General features: G+C 44.8%; 1 protein-coding gene across 1 annotated transcript in view; it reads left to right on the forward strand.

Moving 5' to 3' along the window:
* The window catches only part of TXNDC15 (thioredoxin domain containing 15), a gene marked incomplete at its 5' end in the record, with an annotated part of 2,509 nt that extends 679 nt beyond the window's left edge, over positions 1-1,830 (forward strand). The window contains 3 exons of the mRNA XM_009075550.1: positions 518-681; positions 875-1,005; positions 1,634-1,830. Of these exons, the coding sequence (XP_009073798.1) occupies positions 518-681; positions 875-1,005; positions 1,634-1,830 (492 nt within the window). The remainder of the gene's footprint in view (positions 1-517; positions 682-874; positions 1,006-1,633) is intronic.
* Positions 1,831-2,286: the final 456 nt, after the last annotated feature.

Raw genomic sequence — 2,286 nt, forward strand, 5'->3', positions numbered from 1 at the left:
CCATCAGGGACATGGTGATAAGGATCACTGCCCCACCTTCTTTAACAGCTTGTGGAGACGAAAATAGAATACATACCATTGCAACCCAGGACAGTCGGTGTGTTGCTGTCTGTTGGGAATGTCCTTGTGCCATGTCCTCTGTGCTGCCAGAGAGAGGATGTGTTTGGGCAAGGAGGTCATTCTGAGCAGAAAGTGTGGAAATGCAGCACAGTTCACATGTGTCCCCTCTGTGCCTTCTTTCCTGCTGTATGGATTGGTGTTTCTCTCTGAAACCATGAGTGGCACTCACTGACAGCTTGTTCCTTGTGATAGTTCTATATACATATGTCTTAAACTTTTAAAGCAGCCTTTAGAAAAGGTTAAAGACAATTCTCCACCCGTTTTTAAGATATTAAAGCTGTGGCTGCTCGATCAATATCACCAAGTGTCTAATCCGTTGCTGAGTGCTGCATACCTGCGTAGAATTGAACTCTAAATATGGAACTGTCCGTGTTTGTTTTTCTTGTGGTTTCTCCAGGACCTGATGGAGTTCCTAAACCCAAACAGCAGTGACTGCACCTTGGTCCTGTTCTACACGCCCTGGTGCCGCTTTTCTGCCAGCCTGGCACCTCATTTCAACTCCTTACCCCGAGCGTTTCCAACCCTTCGCTTCCTGGCACTGGATGCATCCCAGCACAGCAGGTAACTCACATTCCTTGTGCTCTGGCAGCAGTTTAGTTTTGTTAGCTTTGTGTTTTGGAAACAGTGGGGGGGAGGTTTCCACATCAAGTGACTGTTCAGTTTAGTGAAACTGACACTGCCTCTGTTGTGACTGTCTTTATTTCTTCCTCTGGTAGAGTTCATTTCCTTCATGCTTTGTGTTTATGTCCACCAGTTTATCAACTCGATTTGGAACTGTGGCTGTACCAAATATCCTCCTTTTCCAAGGTGCTAAACCTATGGCTAGATTTAATCATACAGACAGGACGCTGGAAACCCTGAAAGACTTCATCTTCAACCAAACAGGTGTGTGAATCTGCCCTGCTGTGTCGGGGGCAGAACAGGCTGGATTTCAGCTCCAAACTGGGCTTTCCTCTCCCTATGTTTGTTCTTTCAAATGAATGTCATGAAGACCCTGAGAGGACCCAGCAGATGCTTATATAATCAGTTGCTGCTGTGAGCTGCATTTTGGGGTGTGCTGACAGCAGAAACTCAACTCCTTGGGCTGCTGTCACAGAGGGGAAACAGTGGGGTTTAGCTAGAGAGGTGCCAGAAGGATGGAACACATCTTGCTGCCCAAATATTTAATGGAGAGTGGAATGAATTTCATTCTCTTTCCCAGGTAGCTCTCTTCTAATCCACACTGAACTGCTGTGTGGATCTACATTGCCAGAAATGCACAAAACTGAGATTCCTGAAAAAACCACTCTCCACAAACTTACCCAGGGCTGTGGGAGGACAGAACTTCTCCTGATATAAAAGTACACATTAAAAATCAATGTTTTTATGGAAGTACATGGTATACAGGATATATGTTAACAGACAAGGGCCATCCCAGCAAACCTGTAAATCCACGAGCAGGAACAAAGATCCAGACAGAACCACATCACTGTATTTGGTGATTATAATGTTGATCAAGTGCTTTGTTTTTTAGGGATAGAAGCTAAAGGGGATGTGTCTGTGACAGAGGAAGACTGGGAAGGGCCCCTACCAAGTGTTCTGACCAAGGGCATAGACTGGCTGCTCCTGTTTTCTGTGCTCTTCCTGGCCAGCTTCGTCATGTACGCGACCGTTCGAACGGAAAGCATCCGCTGGCTGATCCCAGGGCAGGAGCATGAACATCAGGAATAATCTCAGAACCTGAAAGAGGGACAATTTTTTTCCACTTATTGGTAAAGTGGAAATCTCTGTGGACTAGAAGTGCCTAAGAATGAACTGTTGACTTTGTTGGCTGTAATTTATAATAAGGACTAAAATTTCGCTCTATTTATCAACTGCTGAATCTGTACAAAGCACATTTGTGGCCGTGATGGTGTCAGTAAACAAGTGTGAAGAACATGAACTAAAGTATTTATTAAGCTGCTCTGTTTGGCTTCTTTTTCATGGACTTTAATGAGTGACACAGTCTGCTTTGCCCTTCTGAGGAGCTCCCTGAACTCTGGGGATCAAGGAAGATTTTTACAGCACATTAGTCTGTGCATGGCACTGCAAGGAAAACGCTGGTGAAGGGAGATGTTGGCAAACTGGTTTGACTGTCAGTAAAATGAATTCTGAAGAGACTTTAAATGGTGTTTTAAAAGACAGTGT

This window comes from Acanthisitta chloris, unplaced genomic scaffold, assembly GCF_000695815.1.
Source record: "Acanthisitta chloris isolate BGI_N310 unplaced genomic scaffold, ASM69581v1 scaffold38915, whole genome shotgun sequence".
In the NCBI taxonomy this organism is placed as follows: Eukaryota; Metazoa; Chordata; class Aves; order Passeriformes; family Acanthisittidae; genus Acanthisitta; species Acanthisitta chloris.